General features: G+C 36.3%; 3 protein-coding genes across 6 annotated transcripts; 2 read left to right on the top strand and 1 right to left on the bottom strand.

Moving 5' to 3' along the window:
* The first annotated feature begins 4512 nt into the window (after positions 1–4512).
* Positions 4513–26176, top strand: LOC123705669 (patj homolog). 2 transcript variants are annotated; one of them, XM_045654611.1, is made up of 17 exons: positions 4513–4719; positions 4819–4909; positions 5212–5368; positions 5577–5749; positions 6410–6539; positions 6706–6818; positions 7836–7972; positions 12636–12784; positions 12877–12954; positions 14672–14873; positions 15627–15788; positions 15978–16117; positions 16400–18295; positions 20779–20927; positions 21642–21786; positions 22563–22729; positions 25479–26176. In XM_045654611.1, exons 1-17 carry the CDS (start codon positions 4610–4612, stop codon positions 25620–25622), a joined length of 4143 nt encoding a protein of 1380 aa, XP_045510567.1. In that variant the 5' UTR covers positions 4513–4609; the 3' UTR covers positions 25623–26176. The 2 variants fall into 2 exon arrangements, with proteins under 2 accessions (XP_045510567.1, XP_045510578.1); XM_045654622.1 differs by having other exon boundaries at positions 4576–4741.
* On the top strand, positions 8637–10126 carry LOC123705677 (putative nuclease HARBI1). 2 transcript variants are annotated; one of them, XM_045654643.1, is made up of 3 exons: positions 8637–8993; positions 9076–9816; positions 9849–10126. In XM_045654643.1, exons 1-3 carry the CDS (start codon positions 8690–8692, stop codon positions 9851–9853), a joined length of 1050 nt encoding a protein of 349 aa, XP_045510599.1. In that variant the 5' UTR covers positions 8637–8689; the 3' UTR covers positions 9854–10126. The 2 variants fall into 2 exon arrangements, with proteins under 2 accessions (XP_045510599.1, XP_045510590.1); XM_045654634.1 differs by having other exon boundaries at positions 9076–10126.
* On the bottom strand, positions 10285–12284 carry LOC123705689. 2 transcript variants are annotated; one of them, XM_045654655.1, is made up of 5 exons: positions 12034–12283; positions 11728–11940; positions 11432–11512; positions 11182–11318; positions 10285–11081 (listed from the first exon to the last, which is right to left on the bottom strand). In XM_045654655.1, the coding sequence occupies exons 1-5, from the start codon at positions 12041–12043 to the stop codon at positions 10440–10442; spliced, it is 1083 nt and encodes a 360-aa protein (XP_045510611.1). In that variant the 5' UTR covers positions 12044–12283; the 3' UTR covers positions 10285–10439. The 2 variants fall into 2 exon arrangements, with proteins under 2 accessions (XP_045510611.1, XP_045510619.1); XM_045654663.1 differs by lacking the exon at positions 11432–11512 and having other exon boundaries at positions 12034–12284.
* Positions 26177–26291: the final 115 nt, after the last annotated feature.

Below are 26291 nucleotides of genomic sequence, written 5' to 3'. Positions count from 1 at the left end.
TAGTTCTTTTAATTTTTTTCTAGCAACACTTATTTCTAAACGTCAACTTTCATTGTCAGTAGACAATCGAAGTAAAAAGTTCACTAATAAAACGACCATTTTTTCCCGAAATTCAAGATAGTTTTTGGATCTACGGCCAGAAAAATTCCTGTAAATATGCAATTGTTTTTAATTCGTAAAGAAGAACGTGTTATTTATCAAATATAAACAAAATAACGTACGAAAGCTGTTACTTTGGGTTATTTTTTCTAATTTAAAAAATGGTGGGAAATTAATACCCTGTAGCCGTGCATGAAATCTTCAAATGAGAATATATTTCCCTTTATCCCGTTAGCATACCAAGTAGGTATAAAAAGTAAAAAAAAGTAAAAAGTAATTTAAAAAAGACCCATTCGTAAAAAAGTAAAATATTATGTATTTATTTATAATTCTTTAATGTACAAAATATAAGAAATAATAGTAGGTATGCAAAATGCATAATTTGCACAAAGGGCGGCCACGTTCTATTTTTGTAAGAAAAAAAATTGGTTGCCTGTAAAGTCGGTATACGGGCGAAAGTTTTACGTGACAACGACTTTTTATGTCTGTCTCTCTCGCTCTTAGGCGGGCTAACCATGCCCGAGTGGAAGGGACGCGTGCCTCTCACTCGCTCTCATTGTGAGCGCATAACGTGAGCGGAGCGTAACGCAGTTTCTTGAAGTGTCACCCGGCAAACCAATTTATAAGACGTTGTCACGTCAAAATTCATACATATTCAATAAATAATAAATTTAATGATGCATTTTTATTTTTTTGTCCCTGTGTTAAAATCGACGAGTAAAGGCACGGGCAAAAGCGGCAAAAGTAGGAGATTATTTCCCTCATGTATGTTCATGGATATAGGGAAATAATATCCCACCGCCAAAAAAACCTTTAAGCTACCCAATATTTTACTGTTTAATCTCGATATAACCCCGTACTGATGTATTAAAATAAACTTGTTTGAAGTAATGGCCGATTAAGGGGGACTTACATGTAACTAACATGAGAAAGTAAAAATTAAAAATTAATTACTAGTTAATTAATTATAATTACTATTGATTAAATATTATACAGCAGGCTTATGATGGTAGAGGTTGTTTTTATAAGTTTATGATATTGAAATCAGCATAGAAAAAAATGTTTCATCTAAATAACAGATGAGGGTAACTATAATTTTCTAATCCCGAATCTTAGACTTAAATTTATACGGGCCAGAAATGGCAGTTAGGGTGACCATTTTGCTTGACTTTGCACCATCTCCACTCCACATCTCCAAAAACTTGGTTTTTTGAATTTTTCACCTAAATTTTGAGGTTATGTGAAAAAATTGTGAATACAAAAGTTGTAGAACTTTTTATTACCTACAACTATGCCATTGAACTTTTTTCCATAGGTTTTGTAGTTTTGTCGGAAATCAAGAGAAACCATTTTTTAGGCAAAGCTCCCACTTCCCGAACTCGGATTGTCTGTAATTTATTTTTCCTTTAATTTTTATCACATTCCCCTCCTTTTCTAATGGGTTTCATCCTACTACTATTTTTTTTATTTCAAAAATTATTGGTCTATAAGGTGGACACACATGGACATCAAATTTTATAATAAATACTTGCCACCACAGCTTGCCACAGAGTACCTTATTATATATGGAAATGGAAACAATATGGAAATTACTCGCTCTGTGGTGTCAGTGTGCCTAGTGCGAGTTTTCATCGAGTACGAAACGTTACTATCGCGTCTGCGTCACAGCGAAATTTGTATGGGGAATCGAACAGCGCCCCTAGCGGACGTATGGGGAAGCTTTGATTCCCCATACAAATTTCGCTGTGACGCAGACGCGATAGTAACGTTTCGTACTCGATGAAAACTCGCACTAGGCACACTGGTATGTGACACTTTAGAGCGTTTTCACATTGTCCGGTCCGATATCGGATATCGGACGCCGATAGCCGATATCCGATATCGGAGGCTAAGTAAAATGTATGATTTAGGTACCTGTCTTTCACATTGTCCGGTCCGATATCGGATATCGGAGCCAACAACGATATTCCGGTGAACTATCGGACGATAATGTTCAGTGTTACCAACTCAATTTTCGAAAAGGTAGTATGCCAACAGCAAAAAAAGCACTAGTTTGTGTATTTTCAGTCATTTCTAGGCGCTAAATGTAAAAAAAAAAATCCTTTCATTTACTTTAAACCTTTTTATTAAGAAAACATTCATTTAAGTATTTAAAGGCATTAAAAATACGATTTATACGGGAGCTATTTTAAAACCGTTCTATAATATACGGCAATTGGATGAACTGAAGTAAACAAAAATATATTGTGTTCTTAAATTCAACCGTATCTTCGAAATATTAGTGTCTTTTATCTTTATTTACTCATTCTGCCTCGCTCCTCCTCCTACTCGGACTACTCTTGTGCTGTAAGCTGTTTATTGTATTGTTGTCATTGAGTCACAGATTTAGTGCTTTGTTTTAGCGCCGATATCAAACCTGTATAATAAATAGCACATCTAAATAATATTAAGTAATTAATAATATCAAATCTTTTTTATATTTTACTTTTCCAGCTGTTTTTGAAGTCGGTTTCTTTATTGTAGTTATTTTTACTGTATGTACAACTACGATCTATCAGTTGAATTTTTTTTAAATCAAACCCTTTTTATTGAAAAGAAAATTTACAATACGGCAATTTTGTTTAGTTTTCTCTAAAATTCCAGAATTAGAATGCGGCGACCCTAAATTTTGTCAAGAACGCGCGGCGACTTTTGAGCTTGTTTACTATTTTGGTTGTCATGGCTATATTATTATTAGTCTGTGGTACTACGTACCTACATTGCGGAATCTGTGACTGTGAATTAGTTTAGTTTAATTTATTTCTGTTTAAATATTGGCACCCCCAGCTATAAGGTAGAATGTACATATTAGCACTATAAAATTGTAATAACAGCACCTACATTTGTAAATGTAATTTGAATTTGTATTTGAGTCGATACATATCAAACTCCTGTAAGTCCACTCCCCGCCAAAATTGAGATAACAATGGCGCCAATTTTGAATTGTAAAACTAAACCAGTCTGTACTTTTCAAAGTTAGGTAAGTCAATCGTATCTTTATTAAAATAAGGTTTAAAGTAAATGTTTTTTTTCAAACTCCGGTATGTCCGTCGACAGTAGTTTATCAAAATCAGGTAAGTCCATTTCGACCAATCACAGCTCAGTATGGCACTAAAATGGCTGCCATTTCTCTCAATTTTGTTGAAGCTAACACGTGTGACCAATGCTTATAAATCGTTTTAATTGATAAATGATGGAAGAAAACAGTTTTACTATAGCGGTGGTGGTTCTAGACAAAGCAAGGAAAAAAACAATACCAAAAGCTAAAACAGACAAGGCTCAGAAAACAGCTAAAAGATAAATGAAACTAGACGCACAGCACACGCACAGTAGTTATTCCCAGCCATGAAGCCCAGGGCCGTACTGAGATTTTTTCAACTGTTTTGATTTTTTGACCCCTCTCTTTGCCCAGCAGTGGGATGATAAAGGTTAATAATAATAATAATTTGTATCTTTTAATTTACATATTTTATTTTAATGTCCAATACTTACAACGCGACTAACTATCTACCCATTTCCACCACCTCAGTACGTCCCAAAACTAAGTTCTATCAAAGCCCTGTAAGTCCATTAGAGATTTTTCAAATTCCTGTAAGTCCAAGACGATGTTTTTCAAAACCCGCTAAGTTTTGCTGGTACATATCAAACGCCTGTATGTCCAGATTTAAATCTAATTTTGTGGCATAATCATCAAGTAATACATTTCATTTTCTTCGTAAAAATAATTCTAATGTATTATATTATATCCGTCATAAATTATAAAGGTCCAAACATATTGTTTTTTTAAGTTATTAAAAATACCTCAATTCCCACATTTCTGTTAGAATGGACTTACCGGAGTTTGATATGTATCGACTCATTTGACAGTTTCGTCGCTTTAATACTGAGTTGAATTTTATTTTATTTTATTTGTATAAGAACATAACAGTCATACCTGATTTAATATAAAAAAGTTCTAAAATTCACTACGACCACACAACATGTTCTATGATTAAAAAAAGAAAAACAGCATATAAAAAAAAACAAGCCTCACAATGGAATTGCACATTGAAACTAGATTCTGACTCTGCAGAGGGTACAAATCCATACTCCGCAGTCAGCAGATTAAACCGGTTTGAAAAACATCAGTTTATTAATTACTATTTATTTCATTTAAAATAAAGTTTATTTTTTGTAACACAAATACATCCACTGTTTTTTTTAATTCCCCATATATCTATTTTTCCAGTTTCTGGCAACACTCATGATATCGGGACGATATTATCGGATAATGTGAAAGGGCAAATTGTGTCCGATATCGGATATCGGCTATCGGGTTCCGATATCCGATATCGGATCGGATAATGTGAAAACGCTCCAGTGGTCAGTACTCAGCATAGCTCAGCACAGTGGTGTGACATTGACAGTATTGCGATTAAATTTTTAATTGAAAAATTTTTTTCGTTGTTTTTGGAAAAAAAATATACTGTGCATGTTTCGTATTCAAAATACATTTTCACTTAAAGAAGAAGCGTTGAAGCTGCTCATTGATTTAGAGCTAGTTTTAAGTGTTATTTCATCTATGTTAAAGTCTCATGAAAAGTAAGTGAATACCAATGAATAGGTACGTGAAAAAAAAACAATATCACATAAATTAAACGAAATAACAATGTAACAAGTAATAATTATTTCTTATTTCAGCATGCATTTCAGTGTTAATATATCAAATGCTTTACAGCAAATAGAAAGCGTAAAAACAGCTGTTGATCAAAGCGACGATGCTAAATTAAAGGTGTGTTATTGTAACAATAATTTACTCTTTTAGTATAGCCACTTTCTGTTGTCTTTTAACAATGTAGTCAATTATTATGCAAATGTTAAATTGTGTTCATTTGATCCCCCATTGTTTATCATATAAATGAATAAATTAATAACTCATGCCCCGGAACCACAGACACAATAGAAAATCTATTGTGTCTTGGACCAATTGGGCCGCTTGGGGCTCAATGGGTTAAAACATTTAACATTCATATCTCAGTTTCCGAAGTATTCACTTTGAATCACTATTTATGAATATCTATGTATGCTTTGCAGGCTGCAACTAATGATGACTTAAATATGCTTATAAATTTATTGGAAAGTCCAATATTACGGAGCATTGTCACACTACATGATTCTGTTAGCATGTTGGCTACACAGGTGGCACACCATCCTTCTATAATTCCAGCAGATTTTGATATAACTCCTGCAGGTATGAATTTCTTATAATGTCACTTGACAAAATAATATTTTATTTTATGATAACCATTATATTTCGCTTTTGATAATATAATTAATGAATCCTATAAGACTAAAAATCTGTGTCCACATCTCATGGGAGAAAATTTATTGATTTTATCTCTGATTTACCATTACATTATTGAGTAATAAGACATGTTATCTTATATTTTTATGTTCAGGTGAACTGGCAATTCAAAGCAGAAATTTATATGGTTCACATGAAGGGGAGGAAGAACAAACGGTACCCCAAGTTTCACCACCTCAAAGTTTAGAGTTTGGATCTAATTCAGATAATGAAAGAATACTAGGTCTTGATTCAGCATCTGTTGATTCAAATATGTCTCCTAAACAGGTAAATTGCATGTACACACACTCATTCACACACTCACACACTCATGCATACACATACTTGTTTTGGGTTGAAATTTGCAATTTAATTATAATAATCAATTCCCATTTGTATAGTTTTAAGTACTTTAAACACTGTTTCCATAATTCTTTATTTTTATCAATTACATTGAACTGTTAATGGTGATACCTTGTTATTGGCGTACTTAATTATTAATTGTATGTTATAAACTGAAGGGTTCCTTTTATAAATAAAATAAAAATAAAAAAAGAGTAATAAAGATTACCAAAAATGGTTTGTTATTTCATTCAATTGATAGCACATCATTGCATATCTTTATGAAGCAATAAAAATCCTTATGTTTTTCAACAATGAGTATTGGTAAACATGTTTACTTTCTGTTACTATTGTTTCTTATCTAAAGCTGTGCTGTACAGGGCCAAAATTTTTCAGTTGACTGGGACCATAATTAAAAAAATTCAAAGATGCAATATTTATAAACTCAAATGTACCTAGAATGCATATTGCAATATTTGAATTAAGATTTTTGATATTATGATCATTTAATGTTGTGCTTTTGTTAAAAATTGTAATTTGATTTAGATCTTTTCTCATAATGAATGCAAAATGTCAGGGTCACTATTCTAGTAAATGATTTTTCAGACTAGAGGACTGTTAGAGATGGGTCGAAATGATGACTCAATAGCATCAACATCAAACAATATTGTGGCTGGTGACTGGGCTCAGGTGGAAATTATAAACTTAGTTAATGATGGCACTGGTCTGGGATTTGGTAAGTATTAAATATCTGTTGCAATCAAAATTAACCAACAACAGAGCTTGGATGTTGGTGTTTGGACATAGTTTTATTGTGGACATCACACAAAATATACATCGCAAAACACATTTATATAAAGATAAGTAGACATATTTGATTATAAATATTTTTTTATGTTCAGGAATAATTGGAGCCAGAACAAGTGGAGTGATTGTTAAGACCATACTTGCTGGTGGCGTCGCCGATCGCGATGGAAGGCTCAAATCTGGTGATCATATTCTACAAATTGGTGATGTAAGTAACATTTTATAGCCTAAAACACGAAAAAACAAATGATTCAACAAACATACAATTATAGTTACAATAAGTTGGTGTGTATCTATTTGGCATTTGCAAATCTTAACTTCATTATTGATCAACTATTCATGTGGAATAAGTTTGGTACTAATTGGACGGTACTATATCTGTGGAGGAAGGAAGGTGGAATTCCTCCATCGAAAAAGGGAGGATCCTCGACCAGTCTACTGGACTGGCCGGCCGTGAAGGCCCCCGATGGATGATGTCGGAAAGTTGTATATATAGGCTCTGTAGCGAAACATTTCGCTTGCGCGATTCAGAGCGAGGTGTCGCTACAGGACTCCCCTCCGAGACCGGAGGTCGTAGTACGAATTGCCTTGCCAGTGCCAGGTATGTTCCAGTGAGTCGGAACAGGAAGCCGCTAGTTCACGGTGAGTCGGAACTGAGTGCGGTGATGCTGCGTGTAATGCTCCAGTGAGTCGGAGTGTGCAGTGAGGATGGCTGTGGAGCTGACCAAGCATGCGCGATCGCACATGGTAGTGGACAGGACTCCATTTGAAGCCGAGTGCGCTGGCTGGCGGACGGTGATCGTAGGTGGGGAAGGGATAGGGCATGGACATCATGGATGGACAGAAGGAGTTGTGAACTGTCAGGGGTCACCACTGTGGAGGAAGGAAGGTGGAATTCCTCCATCGAAAAAGGGAGGATCCTCGACCAGTCTACTGGACTGGCCGGCCGTGAAGGCCCCCGATGGATGATGTCGGAAAGTTGTATATATAGGCTCTGTAGCGAAACATTTCGCTTGCGCGATTCAGAGCGAGGTGTCGCTACATATCTACTAATTAAAAATTAAATGAATTGCTTTCTGAACCAGTGTTTACTATGCATTTAGATGGTTCAGAAGTGCTTCTGTAGAAAGTCTAGTTGAATGAAAAATTTTAGTAAAGTAACAATGATATTGAAGCCAACACCAACGCGTTAAGTAAATTCAATAATAAAAGTACATAAATGCAGGTGAGTCTAATGGAGATGGGTTCAGAGCAAGTGGCAGGCGTGCTCCGCGCGTCCGGTTCGCGCGTGCGTCTCGTGGTAGCGCGCGCGGTCGACCCCACCGCTGTGCACGCGTCTAACGCTCCTATTGTACCCGCTAGGTAAGAGCTTATACCGCTGGATCAAGTTTTTTCGCTGTTCAAATATGTATTACTATTGAAAATATGTGACTGAATACTATTTTAGTGATATTCTTTACATTTACAATAATAGAAATTGAAATGAATTCACGTGTAGACAAATTGAAAGTCTTTCATTCAGAATTTATTTAATTCTGTATTTTTATTAATAGGGAATATGCATAAAATTTTAAATGGCCTAAAATATTTTTTTCTCGAATACTTATTATCGTAATATTATAATGAAAATGATTTTTTTTATTTACTTTTTATTTAAACCCTTAAAATAATATTCAAAAAGTGCAAAATAAGTGAGCGAAATTCAAACTGCCAGAACGCGCCACCACTGGTCGAACGAAATGTGACGTCATTTGACACGACATTGTATGAATCATCACTCCATACTCCATACTTCATAGTAAACACAAGGGCTGTTTTCCAATTACAGAGCATAATGCGACTCAGTGGCGCACAATGCCGAATTATGCTGATGCTTAATTGGAACGTGAATAAATGCACCAGCAGGTTGCGCTAAGTTCAGTGTTGACTGTTGAAAAAAAAAATATTCATAGTTAGCAATAATCTCATTAATGTGTTTATACTTAAATTGGTTGAAAACTATTTACCTATGGTTATTTTAAGTAATTTGGATTTTGATTATTTCAATAACATTTTTTTTGTTTTGAGTAATTTTTTTAAATGAGTTCTAAAAGAATTATATACTTTTTAATTGAATCATCTTACTCAGATGATAGTGATGATGACTATTTATCGAGTACTCAGAGTTTAAATCAATCAATTAGTTCCTTATCAAGTGATATATTTATTGAAAATATATATGATAATGCATCAGATGAGTTATTTGAGCCATTGATGAAATATTTGATGACAGGTTGTCGAAAGCAAAGAGTAGAAAATTATCTCAATGTAGTAAAAGCTTGGACGGATGCTGAATTTAAAGAAAATTTTCGATTATCGCGAACTACTGCATATCATCTGATAAGTACGTATTTTAAGAATTCATATTTTTGAGTTTTAACTATATATACTATATAATAATATATTACTTTTACCTTTTTTTGTAGATGAACTTGAAACATCGGCTTTTATTCCCAAGAATACCTTTGGGATGAAACCCATCAGCGCTGAAATAAGCTTTTTAATATTTTTGTGGTTTATTGCAAATACTGAACCATTGCGGACTATATCAAATTTATTTGATATTTCAATTTCATCAACATTCCGAGTCATTCGCCGTGTCATAACTTGGATTCTAACGAAATTGGATGATATCAAGTGGCCTCAGACTAATCATGCAATAATCAATACATGTGAAGGTTTTTTCAGAAAAAAAAATATATCAAATGTCTTAGGAGCAATCGATTGTACACATATAAGGATTGTAAAGCCTCATGAGGATGCAGTAGATTATTGTAATCGGAAAAAATATTTCTCTATAAATCTTCAAGCAGTAGTTGATTCTAATATGAAGTTTACTAATATTTACTGTGGTGAACCAGGATCTTTACATGATGCTCGAGTTTTTCGAAGATCACCGTTATACGAAGAATCTCACAATAATAAAGAAAATGTATTTCCAAATAATACTTTTTTAATTGGAGATTCTGCATATCCATCGCTATCATGGCTTGTTCCACCATTTCGAGATAATGGTCACTTAACTCCTCAACAAAGAGAATTCAATTATTTGCATTCATCTACACGAATGTCAGTTGAAAAAGCTTTTGGACTATTGAAAAGCCGTTTTCGACGAATTAAATTTTTTACTGAGTACAGAAATTTATCATTTGTATCTGAGGTCGTTACAGCAGCATGTATTTTGCACAATTATTGTATCGATGAACATGACAATTTTGATAACGTTGAAGTCGATAATATACATGTAGGGATAAATTTAGAGGAACATGGTTACGAAGAACAATATCAAAATAATAATAATAATAGAGATCGTAGAATGGTATTATTCAGAGAATTGTTTCCAGATGTGTAGTTATACCTAATAGTACTTAACAAAATATAGAAGTGAAAAATAAAAAATAAATTAAAATATGTTTTTTATTTGTTTTTGCATGTTATTATAAACTTTTAATAATAATAATAATAAGCTTTATTTATTTCCACCTTACAATTAATAATAAATACATATACATATGATATTCCAGTTATTTTTTTCTTTTATTATTATAATAAGTATATATTTTTTTTATTTTTATTTATCGTAGTGATAATAGTACCTACTTAACAAAATATAGAAGTGAAAAATAAAAAATAAATTAAAATATGTTGTTTTATTTGTTTTTGCATGTTATTATAAACTTTTAAGCACAACAAAATCTTAATCATAGATCTTAATAAAAAGCATTTGTTTTGACATGTTAAAATAAACTTCTTAGGTACAATAAACTCTTAAACATTAACTTTTGGTAGTTTAATCAGACTCTTCGCTGTCAGTACGATTTTTTAATAATTTTTTTAGAAGATCACATTTCAATTTTTCTATATTTAACCAGTCTTTGTGCTTCTTTTCATTAAACTTTAGTTTATCACTCGCAACATCTCTTTTAACTTGCATTTCAGTTTCACGAACATCGATTGCTTTTTTCTTTAAATCCATTTCTTTCTCTTTTATTTTTAAATATTTAGTCATTTTTTCATCTCTAGCCTTCTGGTTTTCTTGAATTTTTTCTAAAATTTCCATACTTTGAATGTGTTGATGGTTTCTTGCAGTTTTTTTAACGTCTGCAACCGGAGTTGTTTTGAGTTTTGGAGACTCATCAACTGGTGGTAGATTCTTTTTGTTGGATGTAGCATCTACTTTTAATTTTTTACTCTTACTAATGTTCTTTGATCCGGTTATATCATGCTTTCTTTTTTTTTCATCTGTAGTAAGTATCGAAGAAGAAAATGTACTTGAAGTAGCAACGTTATTCTCTTTATGGAAAATTTCTTGGAATTGCTCATAATATTCAAATGTCATATGAGCTCTTCCACTCATATTGTTGTTGTCGATACACTCCTTATATTTGTTATTTAAGCGATTAAATTTCCATTTAACCTGATCTGCCGTTACCTGTACAACCATAAATTAATGCTTACAATGAAGATTTCTAATCAACACACTATCAATAGTTTAATGCACCTTCAGCATTAATGATAATAAGTATTTTTACCTGTATACATAAATCTTTTAAGCCTTCTGATATTTTCTTCCACACCCTTGATTTCTTGCCGATATCCATAAGCATCTGTATATTTGCTTCGTATAAGCTAAGCATCGCCATCGTGGCTTGCTTTGTCCACACAGCATCTGAAATATCCAGAAACACAACACACAATTATAATTTAATTAAAACTTCAAAACCTAATGTACAGTCTATAAACTATTGTTAAGAAAAATTAAAAAATTAATTAAATTCTTACTTTTCTTAGGATTACTCTCTGTTTTAAAATCTGCAGACTGACTTAAGTCTTCATCACTAATTTCAATATATGCAGTGTCATCTAAAATATACAATTAAAACTCTTAGATCTAATCAGTACATAATATTTTTAACTTGTTGCTAAGAAAATTGAACATTTTAAAACATTGAAAAGTTATTTAAAATATAAAAATTATTTATTACGTTACTGTTTGAAAAAATTGTAATCTATATTAGTGAAAGCCATTCTATATATTGTAAGACATTAAATTTTATTTAAATAAGAACTATTTGTACCTGATAATAAAGAATTATTAACTTCAGACTCTTCGTTGTTAAACACTTGCTTTTCATGGTTTTCTTTATTTTCATTATCGTAATTATGAACAAATAAGATTGAGTTGTCTTCTCCATCTTGATAAATATATTCTTTTCCACGAAAACATTGATGATTGCCTGCTTCATTAAATGATTCGATCAAGCCATTGCAATGTTTACAAAAGTATATTCCTGTAAACAAATTTGTTTGTAGATTCGAATTCTAAAATGAAATTGTATTCACATTTTAAATATGAAATATAAAAAAAAAGTCAATGTTTGTACCTTCATCCATACTTAAAATTTTTTTCCAACAATTAAATAATATTTACTAACGTTAATAATGAACAAAACATTTCGATCAATGCCAACCTAAAGGGGAAAACACTTGTTAATTTTCTGTCACAGTTGGCATCGATTGCACGCATCAATTCACGCGCATTACTTTTATTTGTGCTCGATTGTGCGAAGCGTTGCTGTAGTTGGAACATTCAACGTTAGCATTATGCCGCATAATGCGCTTTAGTGCTGTAATTGGAAAACGGGGAAGGTAAACACCCACTGGACGTGTCATGTGACGTCACGCAAAGCGCGCGCACAATGGCGGCGTTTGAACTGCTTACATTTTTTAAAAGATTTAAATTTCATTTTTAAAAATATCTAGAGGATTTTGAAGCCCATTAATATTTTTTTCTACGTTATAAAATAGTAAACTATTAATTTAAGACAAAAAAGAAAAACATGAATATTCCCCATTCAATTATCTATGTATAATGGACTAGTTACAAGAATTATTGACTGGCTTCATTTTAATTAATAATTTTTTCTCATACAATACTCAATTGATGCAATGACAACATATCAGTAATAAAATGTTTTTTTTTCAGACTTCTTTCGAGTCCAGAAGCACTAGATCGTTATTTAATGGAGGCTGGTTTTGAGCAAGTATTCCACACACAACCTACACCTTTGAGCAACAACTCAAACTCTTCTAGATTTGTCTTTGATAAATCTATAACGCCACCACTAGAAAGTGGTATGTAAAGTTTTTAATTGTATACCATATTATAATAATTTGCGACATTTTTTAGTATTTTATATATGTAATTTATCAATCTTGTATTCTAGATGCTGAATCGCCTGAAGCTGACAGATTTACGGTACAATTGAAGAAAGATGAAAATGGCTTGGGCATCACTATTGCAGGTAAAATAATATGCTACAATAATTATAAATTGTTCTTAATCATATTATCATGGACGTATAAAAAAAGACGGACGCCGTATTACGAACAAACAACGTGAAGCCACCATAGTAAGCTAGCGATCGTGTAAAGACAATAAACACGCACACACTCTCACCATAGTAAGCTAGTCGGCCGCCATTACGTCGTGAACTACCGACTGATTAACTGCGTCACTGTTTCACAAAAAATATTCAAAATGCCGTCTTACGTGGTTAAATGGTGTCGCAACAGTACAATTTTAAATAACAAAACACAAGGGATTACATTCCACAGGGAAGCAAGTTATTTCTTTTATGTTTTAATGACAAAATTATTACGGCAAAATTTATAGAAAAAATACAGCCGCCATTGTCATCAGGACAGCTGTTGCCATGGCAACATGGCACACACACATGGATGTTTCGCCGCCATTACTAGGCTTCACTCAATGTTTAGGCGATATACCGTCCGTCTTTTTTTATACGTCCATGCATATTATGTAATATTATCTAAAAACACGTGTTGTTAAACAAATAAAACATTGATTCATGAGGGTAATTTGAAATTTATCTTTTACGTTTCCTCTATTAGGGGCCATCCATAAAGTACGTCACACTAATTTCATGAGTTTTTGAGCACCCCCCCCGTCCTTGTCACAGGTGGTCACATTTCTAAGACCCCCCCATCCCTAGTGTGACGTCACATGTTTCGCAATTTAACATCGAAAAATTATTAAATTAAAACAGCAGTTTCAAAATAGTTGGATTTCCATTTAAATTAAGTACTTTTTTTATGAAATCAACATGGACTAATCCAAGGAAAAGTTACATTTGGGTTCGCATTTTTTAGAGGACGCAATTTTATTTTTTTGATGTGTAGGGGGGGTCAGTGTGAAGCTATCGCTAAGTTTGTGGGATCGCCACCCTTGAACCGCGGCCGCCATCTTGAAAATAGCGGTTGATATGGTTTTTATGATATATCTCATAAACTATTTATCTGATAAAAAAAACATTGTAAGCATTATTTGTTGCAAATTAAATTCTCTACAACTTTAGTCCAGTAATTTTTTATCGTAGAACTATAAATAAAAAAATTATAAGCGAAAATGTTCAGAAATTAGAGATATTTATATTTTTCGATAATTTTTTTTTATCATTTTAGGAAGAAATTATATCAGACAATTTTTTTAGATTGTTTTTCGAGGAACAATTTTTATTTACAACATTTTTTAATTACGTCAGTAGCTAGGTTTTACACATCCAAAAAATAAAATTGCGTCCTCTAAAAAACTTAAGATTTGGCCTAAAAAATGTAACATTTCAATGGACTAAATATCAAATATTTGAAACATAATATAACAAAAAAATAACTAATGAATAAATATAAATTGTCAACAAAACAATTTAAAACGTATTGCCCTAAAGATAGAGTTGGACATATTTTTTAGTTTAATTTATATTTCAAATTACGCGATTAGTACCTGTAGATTTTGAAATGTGATGTCACGAAACTTAGGACCCCTCCCACCCCTTGTCACACCATGTCACACTTTGTTGACCCCCTCCCCCCCTCTTTACGTGTGACGTACTTTATGGATGGCCCCTTATACTTACTGATAGAATGTAGCAGACAAATAAATATCATTTATTTATTTGTGCACTAACATCCAATTATTTGATAGTATTTGTAAACTTGCAGGTTATGTGTGCGAGAAGGAAGAACTTTCTGGAATATTCGTGAAGTCGGTGACACCAGGCAGTGCGGCGGCGCTCAGTGGCAAGGTGCGGGTCAATGACCGCATCGTGGCGGTGGACGGAGTGTCGCTCGCGGGCAAGTCCAACCAACGGGCCGTGGATGCGTTGAAACAAAGCGGGAATATTGTCACGCTGGAGCTGGAGAGGTTTGTTCTGGATTCTTATTTCTTAGGTCTATAGTGGGTTACGATGGCTATTGGCTTTTGTTTCGTGGGGCTTTAGTGGCTATGTGGGCAAGAAGAACTTTCTGAAATATTCGTGAAGTCAGTGCTAAGTGGCAAGGTGCGGGTAAGGATTGCATGGTGGCTGTGGACGGAGTGTCGCTCGCGGGCAAGTCCAACCAACGGGCCGTGGATGCGTTGAAACAGAGCGGGAATATTGTCACATTGGAGCTGGAGAGGTTTGTTGTGATGGCTTTTGGTTTTTTTTAAGGACGACCTTTTTGGAATATTTGAGAAGTCGGTGCTAAGCGGCAAGTCCAACCAGAGGGCCGTGGATGCGTTGAAGCAAAGCGGGAATATCGTCACCCTGGAGCGGTTTGTTGTTTGTATGGTTATTGGATTTTTTTTCTAAGGAAGAACTTTCTGTGAGAAGTGACGGAAAAGTATATTCGAAATATCTATTAAGTAATTCAGACTAAAGATTGTCGATTATAGTTTATTTATGTATTTATTGCACTAAAATTTTCTTCGGAATATAAAAAATGGAAGTAGTTAGTTCTCTCTCACTCGTACATATATAGAAAACGGTTAGTTAACAACACGACTTATTACCTCCATTCACGCGCAGATCAACAGTCGCCATGTAATGCACTTTTATTTATTTTTTCCACTATAAATGGAACTCAATTACACCACTCGTAACAGACAAAAGTTCTAAAACATTCCGGATTATTCCAGATACCTGCGCGGGCCGAAGTTCGAGCAGCTGCAGCAGGCGATAGCGGCGGGCGAGAGTGCGGCCAGCGCGCCGGTCGCACAGAACAACCCCTTCCTGCATATGCATAGAGCTGATAATTCCGACTCCAGCGACCATCATATACAGATGACGCATTTGAACACGTGAGTTTTGTGTTCTTTATGATATGAGATGTAGTGATGGATGAAACAACAAAAGTACAGTGTGTAGTTTAGTTAAAATCATTTAAATTGTGATCGAAGTATTGCAAGCTTACACCGAAGTTCATATCGTTTCTTTTTAGAAGGCTCTCAAAAGATAAACTTTTTAAGGGAACTACAAATTTTTTTTAGGGTTGAGAATAATGCGGATGAATTGAGTGAAAGTGGTCGCAGTTCGGCATCTACAATTCATCGTCCACAACCAGCTTTTGAGATGCCTCGTACTCAAGAGCAAAAAGATGCTATTAAAAGAAAATGGCAAGCTATTTTAGGTAAGAATATTAATGTAATACAATTTTAATTGAATTAGTAAAATATCATGATTTTTATTTGGTTAAATTCTGATAAATATTGACGTAATAATTGGCTTAATTTTTAAGCTTATTAATTAATTAATTAATTATTTTTTAAGCTTATTTATTAGTTAATTAATTTCATTTTTTACAATGTATGATGATGCATTAGTATGTGATTTCCTCTGGATAGGAAATAGCAGATACCTCCTTTCGTCCCGAATAATCTCGATAAAAACTTACGCACGTTCTGTTTCGCAGGCGAGGACGTGGAGATAGTGGTGGGCGTGGTGGTCCGCGGCGGCGGCGGGCTGGGCATCTCGCTGGAGGGCACCGTGGACGTGGAGGGGGGGCGGGAGGTGCGGCCGCACCACTACGTGCGTTCCGTGCTGCCCGAGGGGCCCGTCGGCCGCGCCAACGTGCACCGCCCCGGCGACGAGCTGCTCGGTACCCGCACATACACACATACAGACATACACACGCACCACTACGTGCGCTCCGTGCTGCCCGAGGGGCCCGTCGGCCGCGCCAACGTGCACCGCCCCGGCGACGAGCTGCTCGGTACCCGCACATACACACATACAGACATACACACGCACCACTACGTGCGCTCCGTGCTGCCCGAGGGGCCCGTCGGCCGCGCCAACGTGCACCGCCCCGGCGACGAGCTGCTCGGTACCCGCACATACACACATACAGACATACACACGCACCACTACGTGCGCTCCGTGCTGCCCGAGGGGCCCGTCGGCCGCGCCAACGTGCACCGCCCCGGCGACGAGCTGCTCGGTACCCGCACATACACACATACAGACATACACACGCACCACTACGTGCGCTCCGTGCTGCCCGAGGGGCCCGTCGGCCGCGCCAACGTGCACCGCCCCGGCGACGAGCTGCTCGGTACCCGCACATACACACATACAGACATACACACGCACCACTACGTGCGCTCCGTGCTGCCCGAGGGGCCCGTCGGCCGCGCCAACGTGCACCGCCCCGGCGACGAGCTGCTCGGTACCCGCACATACACACATACAGACATACACACGCACCACTACGTGCGCTCCGTGCTGCCCGAGGGGCCCGTCGGCCGCGCCAACGTGCACCGCCCCGGCGACGAGCTGCTCGGTACCCGCACATACACACATACAGACATACACACGCACCACTACGTGCGCTCCGTGCTGCCCGAGGGGCCCGTCGGCCGCGCCAACGTGCACCGCCCCGGCGACGAGCTGCTCGGTACCCGCACATACACACATACAGACATACACACGCACCACTACGTGCGCTCCGTGCTGCCCGAGGGGCCCGTCGGCCGCGCCAACGTGCACCGCCCCGGCGACGAGCTGCTCGGTACCCGCACATACACACATACAGACATACACACGCACCACTACGTGCGCTCCGTGCTGCCCGAGGGGCCCGTCGGCCGCGCCAACGTGCACCGCCCCGGCGACGAGCTGCTCGGTACCCGCACATACACACATACAGACATACACACGCACCACTACGTGCGCTCCGTGCTGCCCGAGGGGCCCGTCGGCCGCGCCAACGTGCACCGCCCCGGCGACGAGCTGCTCGGTACCCGCACATACACACATACAGACATACACACGCACCACTACGTGCGCTCCGTGCTGCCCGAGGGGCCCGTCGGCCGCGCCAACGTGCACCGCCCCGGCGACGAGCTGCTCGGTACCCGCACATACACACATACAGACATACACACGCACCACTACGTGCGCTCCGTGCTGCCCGAGGGGCCCGTCGGCCGCGCCAACGTGCACCGCCCCGGCGACGAGCTGCTCGGTACCCGCACATACACACATACAGACATACACACGCACCACTACGTGCGCTCCGTGCTGCCCGAGGGGCCCGTCGGCCGCGCCAACGTGCACCGCCCCGGCGACGAGCTGCTCGGTACCCGCACATACACACATACAGACATACACACGCACCACTACGTGCGCTCCGTGCTGCCCGAGGGGCCCGTCGGCCGCGCCAACGTGCACCGCCCCGGCGACGAGCTGCTCGGTACCCGCACATACACACATACAGACATACACACGCACCACTACGTGCGCTCCGTGCTGCCCGAGGGGCCCGTCGGCCGCGCCAACGTGCACCGCCCCGGCGACGAGCTGCTCGGTACCCGCACATACAGACATACGTATACAAATACTCACGCACACGCAGACATGCGCGTACACGCATGCGCTCTCATACGGACGCTAAAACACAGACACACGCTCGCGTAGACATGCGCCCACGCGCGCGCATAGACGCGTAAACACAGACAGATATTGATTTGCAATATAACAAGTCTATATGTACATGCAGAAATGGACAATGGACATAAAAACAAACAAATTTTTGGACAAACATAATAGATAAAATAAGTTACAAAATTGTAGAGATTAAAAAAAAAAGAAGAGAGAAATGATGAATTCTTCATATTATTTATAAGTATATTATGAAGAGCTGGAACGTCAACACATTTACACATTGCACATGTTAGGCCGGGAGATACTGACACAAAATTTCGGGTCATTTGTAACAGGATGGCGGTCTAGAGGGGTCATACTTATCCGACGAGTGTGACTTACGCCCACGCGACTAGTCCGCCGGTACCAGCGTTCTGACCATCATTTTTCTTTTTGTCATTGCGTAATAAGACCTCTGTAGAACCGCCATTCTGTTACAAATGACCCGAAATTTTGTGTCAGTATCTCCCGGCCTATGTATGTGTCATATTTTGCAATTGTTTATAAATACAGGGTGATGTAATTGGTGTAGTACGAATATCTAAAAATCTATGAAGAATTTTGTGATACAGTAAATGGAAGAATTATATACTATTTTACAGTATTTAATAAAATCATTTAATTTTTTGTTCATTTTCATAAGAAATGTCAATTTTTCTCACCAAGGCGGAAATTGGGATGATAAGGATCTTGTTAGGAAAATATAAATTTTGACTAAAATCGGCATTTTTTTTTCAAAAATCAAATTACTAATTAATAATCAAAGTTATCCACATTATTAAAAAAATAAGCCAAACTATACACAATTTTTACTTGATTCAATCCTCAAAGATCATGGACATAGTGTATTGCGCCTTCCACCGTACCATCCAGAACTCAACCCAATAAAGTTACTATGGGGCATAATTAAAGGGAAAGTAGCATCACAAAATGTGAACTTTAACTTGAAAACTGTGGAAGAATTATTTAGAAAGGAAGCAAATGCCATTAGTCTGGATATGTTTAGTGACGTTTGGAGAAAGACGCGAGAACATGAGGAAAAATATATTCAATTAGAACCAAAAGTATATAATTACACTGACTCATTTATAATAACATTAAAAAATTCCGACGGTGAAACATCGAGTTCTTCGAGCGATGAAAGTTTCAGTGAAGTAGAAGATTACGATTATGATTAAATAGATTCTTCTTCTTCTCTATAGATACTGCTTTCTGAATTGGTGGTAAATGTTAAAACTGTTAAACTGTTATGACGATTCAAAAGTGCTTCTAGAAGAAGTCTAATAGTATAAATGTTTGAGTTTGAGTTTATTTATTTATTTATTTATTTATTTATTTCTGATTCCTTACAGCTATTCATACAATAATTACATAATAATAGAACAATACGCCAATAAAAAGGAATTCCGTTAATAGAATCATTATAAAAACATATTGTGACAAGGAAAATCGAGTAAGAAAGTAAGAGGAAAAGATATACGTTAAAATAATAATTAACAAAAGACTCTTGTGATGAGTGTAGGTGTAGTAATGGTGTGTAATGGGTGTGTAGCACAGAACATATAATGGAGGTTTGAAAACCTCCTTTATCTGTTCTGTGGTGTGTAGTCTGTTGTGAGTGAGTGAGTGAGTGACTGACGTGACTTTAAAACCAATAGTGTGAAAATTATACAATAAACATGTAACATACCTATATTTGTTAGCGCGTATTGGTAGGTATTACGTACTTACTACAAAATATATAATGTGGAGGAAGGAAGGTGGAATTCCTCCATCGAAAAAGGGAGGATCCTCGACCAGTCAACTCGACTGGCCGGCCGTGAAATTTAATTAATATTTGATAATTGAATGATTATTAATACTTTTATCCAATTGATTATTTTTAGAATAAATAATTAAGTTCATCAATTGATTTACTTTTAAATTATAATTTTACAGGTAAATTATGAGAGCTTTCATAATTATATTTGCATATATTTATCTACAACGCACCCATTTTACAATTCAAGTCTAAAATGAAACTAGAGTCGCATTTATTTTTGAACATACTGTAAGTGAAATTGCATAAGTGTGAGTACTGTGAACATGCCAGCTTTCCCTAATTGACCTGTAAGTAGGTATGTTACGGTTGTAATGATATTCTGATTAAAATGAATATCAATAAAATTTGGATTTATCTATCTAAGATATCATATTTTCTCAACTAAGTTTATTTTTATCGTCTTTTATTACCATTTGGCATAAAATTGTTGCTTATATTTAAATAGTTTCATAGAAAATTGATTCATGATATTTTCTGTATTATTTAACCACGAGATGTTGCGTCAGATTCCTACTCCCTGTAAATAAAACAACACATATTCGCAGAGGTGAACGGGCACCGGCTACTCGGCATGAACCACCTGGAAGTAGTGTCGATCCTCAAGGAGCTATCGAGCGAGGTGTGCATGGTGTGCGCGCGGCCCCGCCCCGCGCCGCAGCTCGACCTCGCACCGCCTGCGCATACACTTGTCAAGGTGATCATCACTACATATAGTGCCACAAACTTATCTGACCCGGTGATGGTGTCACTGATGTCGCTTTCTTTTTATTTAAACAAAATATTTCGTATGAAAAGTCTGTGAAAATGTGACATTTCAAAATGGCGGCACGTAGTTCCAGTTTTTGCCACTGGGTCAGATAAGTTTGTGGCACTGTAGTATAAAACAAAGCCGCTTTCTCTGTCCCTATGTCCCTTTGTATGCTTAAATCTTTAAAACTACGCTACGGATTTTGATGCGGTTTTTTTTAATAGATAGAGCGATTCAAGAAGAAGGTTTTAGTATATAATTTATTAGGTTTTAGACAAAGCGTGCGAAGCCGCGGGCGGTAAGCTAGTTATTATTATACCTATTTTAAATTCCTGTTGTAAGCATATTAAGTCTATAGTGACTTTTGATTTGGTTCTTGGATATGATTTCCTGTATTTTTGAGCAATGAATATATCTATTTTTATTTCAAACATCCGTTAAACTTGACATTTGTTTCTAAAACTGTGTAATGAAATCATTATTTTGTATTGCTCTCAAAAATAATCATTTCAATATTTACTGCTAGAAGATTGTTTTAAGTAAAAGGAGAAAATAATAAACTTGATGAAAAGATATATTTTCATTTCGTAATAATTCCATTGTGCATTTTATTTATTGCAAATCTATACATATGATAAATTATTTTTTTGCATACTAAAGGCGAAATCGGATGGAAGTCTGGCTGGTGCGGGTGCAGGTGGCGGTGAAGAGGGCGGAGCGCTGGGGGCTGCGGGGAAAGTGCGTTCCCGCAGCCTCGAGCCGCTCACCGGCCTCGCTATGTGGGCCTCCGAGCCGCAGATTATTGGTAACACATAAATAATGACTGATTTATAGCATATTTCTTTGTAATTTAGCCGAATTTTGTAGTAGTATTTTTTATTCGTTATAATAATTAAGAGGGGGAAGAAACAATCTAATAAAATATCATATAATTGTGCGCTCTATGCGCAACTTTCTTCTGCGTGCTACTGTACATACTTTGAAATAAACTGCTAATCGTATTTCCGAACTGCTTCTATATGTAGGGTTTTAATAAGAGATCTTATAACTACCTCAAAAACTCGAACCTGAAAGGTCAGTAAATCACACCTTTCCCTGATCCACCAATGGCATTTCATATTTGATTCATAATCCTGTCCCTTTGCCTTTTCTAGTAGGCATACAAGTATTGGCTTCTAGAAAAGGAAAAGGGATAAGATACTCTTCCATAGACTATTGTAACCTCGTTTGCGATAGTCTATAGGCGGCACAGCTTACCACCAAAGTGCGTTTGCCTTCCTATATCATAAAAAAAGACGTGTGGCACTCGGAGACTGCCGCGGTGAAGCTATTGCATAGCATGCCTTCAAGCCACATCTCCGAGCCCGTCGGAGTGGGGAGCGTGAGGTTTTTTCGTTACGGAATTTCTCGATTCGGTCCCCGAGCTCAAGGCCCGCGATAGAAGCTATGCAATAGCAAATAATAATAAAAAATAATAAAATTCTTTATTGACATAATTACACAGGTCAAAATAATGAATCCTTCAGCTCCCGAACTAGTTTAAAACTGTGTCTCAGTAATAGTTTAAAAATAACATTGCAGAGCTGGTGAAGGGCGAGCGTGGGCTGGGCTTCTCGATCCTGGACTACCAGGACCCGCTGCGGCCGGCGCACACGCTGGTGGTGATCCGCTCGCTCGTGCCCGGCGGCGTCGCGCAGCAGGACGGCCGGCTCATACCCGGCGACCGCCTGCTCTTTGTTAACGAACAGGTCACCCACTTGTTATGTAAACAATTGAGTATTTGAATAAAAAAAAAATTATTGATTTTTTTCATGTATTTTAAAACTTTATTATTAATAATATTGATATTTAATGCAAAAAAACTCCAAAAAAAATGTTTTTCAATTAATTATAAGCAATAAAAAATTGATGAAATTTAAATTAAAATCACGTGACTATAAACGCGCCATGGCTGGTCACCATAGATGTGACGTCAAAATGTTATAGTTGTATACGTTTTTGTATCAACTGCAATGTGTGAAAACTAACATTATGACGTCACACGCGCCCGGGTGACGCTTCGAGAGTTGTCGGTGTGTTTTCGGTACTGGATTCAAAGACTAATTTTTATTTTGAAATAACTTTTGAATTATTGCAAAAAAAAAATGTAAAAAAATAGTTTTGTTATAAAACTAATATATTATAATCTTTCTATTTAGCACAAAAAAATTTTTTATTCAAATACTCAATTGGTTGTTTGTAAAGCAGGGTTACGATCGAGATGTTTACGTGATAACATAATGCAGTGGCAGCGCTCGAGATGAGACGGGAGATCGGTCCGTCTCTCTCTCGTTGTACCTGCGATCGCGCTCGTGAGGTTTTGGTGTGACACAAGTTTCTGAACATGTCACCCGACTAAAACGATTTTAAAGACGTTATCACGTGAAAAAATACGTGTGGCACTCGGGGACTGCCGCGGTAAAGCTATTGCATGCTATGCCTTCAAGCCACACCTCCGCCCGTCGGAATGGGGAGAGTGAGGTTTTTCGTTACGGAATTTCTGGATTCGGTCCCCGCGCTCAAGGCCCGTGATAGGTTTAAAAAAAAATTCCCGGGATAAAAAGTAGCCTATGTCCTTTCTCGGGTATTAAAATATCTCCATACCAAATTTCATGAAAATTGGTTGAGTAATTTAGGCGTGATTGAGTAACAGACAGACAGACAGAGTTACTTTCGCAATTATAATATTAGTATGGATTTACAGCGCATAGAAATTTGCTACCATTTCAGGATTCTAACCTAATTCGATAGTGTTCTTTTATAAATTAACAAAAATAAATACTACTTATCACTTATAATCTTAATCCATACTAATATTATAATTGCGAAAGTAACTCTGTCTGTCTGTCTGTTACTCAATCACGCCTAAACTACTGAACCAATTTTCATGGCATACATAGGCTACTTTTTATCCCGGGAAAATGACGCAATCCCGGAAATCCCACGGGAACGGGAACTATACGGGTTTTTCTGTGACTGCGCGGGCGAAGCCGCGGGCGGAAACCTAGTTACAAATAAAATTAAGAGTACCTTTGAAAATTCACTCAAAGTACAAGATAATAATACTAGTAATGGGTGAAAAGAAAAAATGAAATGCTTCTTGTTGCACGATTTCACTGACGACAAAAATATGTAACATGCTTATTTGCCATGCAATATGCATGCTCATTTACTTTAAACCTAGGCCTCGGCCGTGGTAAAGGTATTGCTATTGGGTTGTTTTTAAGAAGTGGCATATTATAGAGTAACGGGTTACGGGTAACGATCGAGCGATAAAATTTCTCCATTCCATCAAAAATTTGTAATGACATCTACTTCACACTAGGACAAAGTGGAACTTAAATTTTCCAAAATAACAATAAAATAAAGAAGTTGGTAGCAAAGCACACACATAAACAAATTTTAAAAAACTCGCATTATGAAAAGTTATGCATTTCCTCAAAATGGATAATTCATCAATATTGTTAAAAGTAACCCTGACCATTTATTATATAACGACAAATTTTTTCCATACACAATAAATAGCTATCAGTTATTATTAAATAAAGCCTCAAGTGCTCAGAAATATGAAAATCATTTATCCTCGATTAATTTCGAGTCAGAGATACAGAAATGGCAGATATTTTTTATTATAACGATGACACGCAACATGCAATAAAATTTAACTAATATGTATGTTCATTCAGATCAAAATTATACAATCAAATAAAAGGTCGCTGACTATTAGCTAGTTGAACACCGTGTTCTGGTTTTTGATGGCTACCCCCTTACTCTCAATGCGCCTAAAGAATTTTGACTTCAAAAAATATATCTAGCATAATTTAAAATAAAACATTTAAAAAGCAATTATCTTGTTCTAAATATAGATTTTATAAAGTTACTCGATTAAAATAAGATAAAGATAAACACGAAAAATAATTAATTTAATCAAACAATCTAACGGAAATAGCGTATAATTTTTACACTATGTGATATTTCATTTCATATATGTTATGTATGTATTAGCCACATAATACTGTTATGAAAACATCTTTAATTTGTAACTACATTCTTGCAAAGAAATATAATTTGAATTTGAATTAAATTTAAACTTTAAAATATATTATCGAACAGAAAATGATAATTTTAGATAAAATTTTGCAACAGCAGAATTTTTGTGACAGCTGTGACAAATTAGTTAAAATTATACTGTATTAAACTTTTAAATATTTTTTTCTGATATCTGATAACTTGTAAGACATTGTCTGTCCTTGTAGTATTAATGCAAAAGATTTATTGATTTTTAATGCGGATGTACCGTTTTTTTTTGTTTTATTAGTAAAGTCTTTCTTTTAAATTTTTATTGTTATTTTTAAATAATAAAGTTATATAGAAGAAGCTAGGGAAATATATTCGTTTTACTCGTAATTGTATTCAATGTTAAATCATAAAATAATGTATTTTAACGATTTTCCACAGAATTTAGAAAACGCAAGTCTAGAGCAAGCGGTAGCAGCATTGAAGGGAGCTCCTCGAGGCATAGTTCGTATCGGCGTGGCTAAACCCCTCCCCCTAGCTGACCACCCCCCACCACCGCCAACCACACCCCCTCCCACTTCATAAACAATTTTAGTTCAATACAATATGACTTTATTGACCATATTGCGTTATGCTATTGAAGAAGTATAGGCCAATTGACTCTATTGATTTTACGTTTTTAAATTCACACTTGACTAGAATAATTCTTGCATATGCACTTTAAAGTGGATTTTCATTTATGTTATTTCATATTTGTGTTTAATCTGACGAGAGAAATAGTTCAAATGTATAAGTATTTTGCTTAAAATTTAAGAGCAACCTAGTTTTTAAGTTTCTGTAGGTATTTTCCATTGTATTACACATTCCTTATCAGTATTTTTGTCTCGGTTCTGTACTTAATCTACATTTAATTATAGTTTTATATCATGCAAATTATTTATGGCACATCATAAAATAATATTTAATAACGTCATTTTATCGTTATCTATCTGAATAACCCCCTAAGCTCGGATCAGTGCCAATGTAGGAATTTACGTTTGATAAATGAATATAAATGTATTAATTTTTATCACTAGACTTTATTGAATGTTATCATTCCAAAATATATGTAAGTTATTTGGAATAAATGTTTAAAATTACCTGGTGTTTTATCTAAACTCCCCACTAACCTCTAACCACACCTCTAGGCTCTAACTAAAATGTCTTCTCTTTAGGATAATATGTTAGTCACAAAGATCAAACAGTTAAAAGACC

This window comes from Colias croceus, chromosome 1, assembly GCF_905220415.1.
Source record: "Colias croceus chromosome 1, ilColCroc2.1".
In the NCBI taxonomy this organism is placed as follows: Eukaryota; Metazoa; Arthropoda; class Insecta; order Lepidoptera; family Pieridae; genus Colias; species Colias croceus.
The sequence above is the reverse complement of the archived record's forward strand: the minus strand, read 5'-3'. Positions and strand labels throughout refer to the sequence as shown.

Coding starts and splice junctions, on each gene's coding strand:
- LOC123705677 (XM_045654634.1), top strand. CDS start 8,690: ATGAGTTCTAAAAGAATTATATACTTTTTAATTGAATCATCTTACTCA. Junction 8,994..9,075: donor TACTGCATATCATCTGATAA/GTACGTATTTTA, acceptor CTTTTTTTGTAG/ATGAACTTGAAACATCGGCT.
- LOC123705669 (XM_045654611.1), top strand. CDS start 4,610: ATGTTTCGTATTCAAAATACATTTTCACTTAAAGAAGAAGCGTTGAAG. Junction 4,720..4,818: donor ATGTTAAAGTCTCATGAAAA/GTAAGTGAATAC, acceptor TTCTTATTTCAG/CATGCATTTCAGTGTTAATA. Junction 20,928..21,641: donor CTGCGCATACACTTGTCAAG/GTGATCATCACT, acceptor TGCATACTAAAG/GCGAAATCGGATGGAAGTCT.
- LOC123705689 (XM_045654655.1), bottom strand. Junction 11,513..11,727: donor TAATAATTCTTTATTATCAG/GTACAAATAGTT, acceptor TGTATATTTTAG/ATGACACTGCATATATTGAA. Junction 11,319..11,431: donor AGAGAGTAATCCTAAGAAAA/GTAAGAATTTAA, acceptor TGGATATTTCAG/ATGCTGTGTGGACAAAGCAA.